Genomic DNA, 1639 nt, shown 5'->3' with positions numbered 1-1639 from the left:
CGTCTGGTTAGCAGGCAAGTGTCTTAGCCACTATGCTACCAGAGCTCCCACTAGGTCTCCTTTTTTGCTTTACAACTACCTATCTTAAATATATTTCAAAACATAAATGCTACTATAGTCAGCCTTTCAGGAGTTAAAACACAAAGTTCCTTTAAGATGGTATCATGACCCCGATAACAATTTGTGTTTAGGTCTCTTTGTCTGCTTTGGGGCCTATGTGCTCACTAGAGGATCCCTGGCTGCCTCTCGAACCTTGTACTCTCAGCTGTTAAATAATGTGCTACATCTCCCACTTCAATTTTTTGAAACGAATCCCGTAGGCCAGATTATCAATCGATTCACCAAGGTAAGTAATAGCATATCTTGTTGAATAGCATACCTAAGAATTATTATACGTGCATGTTTAGAACCTTATTATTCCTTATAAATATTTTATTTTAAAATATCCTCCTTAAAAGGTGACATTGCACTTAGATAAATTTAATTGTTAAATTTATTTCTAATTCTTGGGATATTTATAAGTTGATATATAATAGAATCACATCTTAAACGTGTATAGTCAAAATAGCCCTTGAATATTACTTAAAGAATCCAAAAAGTACATGGGCTTTGGTATATAAAGCTCTTATTTCTTACATATATTGAGTTTGACAATCAAAGGTTTGGCCTAAGAAAAGGAAGAAAATTAATATCTATAGGGATGTATCTGGGCTTTGAAAGCATACCTTTAAGAAAACTGTTAAATCACTTACAGTGAATGAGGGATGAATGGAGATTTCTAGTGTCTCAGCTTGTCTAGAGAGTTTTTGCTATTTTTCTTTACTATTAAGTATTTATAACTGTACTGCCCAGTAAAAATATAATGCTGGCCACATATGTATTTTTAAAATGTTTAGTAGCCACAACAAAAGTAGAGCAGAACCAGTTAAAATTAATTTTAACACGTTATTTAACCTAGTATATCCAAGACATTGTTATTTAAAACTGTCATCATTATAAAAATTGTAATGAAATATTTTTTTCACTCAAAGTATTCAAAATCTGTTTTATATTATACATTTACAGTACATCTCAGTTTACAGTAGTCTAATTTCTTGTGCTCAGTAGCTACCTATTTCTAATAGCTTTTGTATTAAACAACATAGGTGATAACCTTAAGATATGTTAATATTTTATGCAAAATTTAATTTGTGGGTATGTAGGGGAGTACTGATAATAAAGCATTAAAATATAAATGAAAGTACCTCCATAATATAAATGAAAATACTAAATGTTTGATGGATTTTTTAAAAAACTTATGGAAGAAGTTGGTCCCAGCATTCTGTCTCTTAGTGGGCATTTCCAGTTACTTCCCATTGAATAGCTGTCATTCTCATGTGGTTAAATTTTAAAGTATTGGGTCTTGAGCAGCTGAGGGTGTTGGTATATGTGAGTTATAAGGACAGCCAGGAAGTTACATAGGAATGTAATGCTCTTTCACTATTTGGTATATGAGGTAATCAGGGAAATCCCAAAGCAAACTGAGAAATAATAAAATTCCATCTCTAGGCATTGTATAATGTTTTCTTGAATTAGGAGCTCTGGTAGCATAGTGGCTAAAGCCCTTGACTGCTAACCAGAAGGCTGGCGGTTCAAACCC

The 1639-nt window shown here is 32.8% G+C and overlaps 1 protein-coding gene across 1 annotated transcript in view; it reads left to right on the top strand.

Moving 5' to 3' along the window:
• LOC103192009 (multidrug resistance-associated protein 1-like) overlaps positions 1-1639 on the top strand; it is a 197748-nt gene that overhangs the window by 155271 nt on the left and 40838 nt on the right. Inside the window, exon 20 of the mRNA XM_007934913.1 lies at positions 192-346. Coding sequence (XP_007933104.1) covers positions 192-346 — 155 coding nt within the window. The remainder of the gene's footprint in view (positions 1-191; positions 347-1639) is intronic.

The sequence above is a fragment of the Orycteropus afer genome, unplaced genomic scaffold (genome assembly GCF_000298275.1).
Source record: "Orycteropus afer afer isolate SDZICR_OR568_19922 unplaced genomic scaffold, OryAfe1.0 scaffold00022, whole genome shotgun sequence".
Lineage (NCBI taxonomy): Eukaryota > Metazoa > Chordata > Mammalia > Tubulidentata > Orycteropodidae > Orycteropus > Orycteropus afer.
The sequence above is the reverse complement of the archived record's forward strand: the minus strand, read 5'-3'. Positions and strand labels throughout refer to the sequence as shown.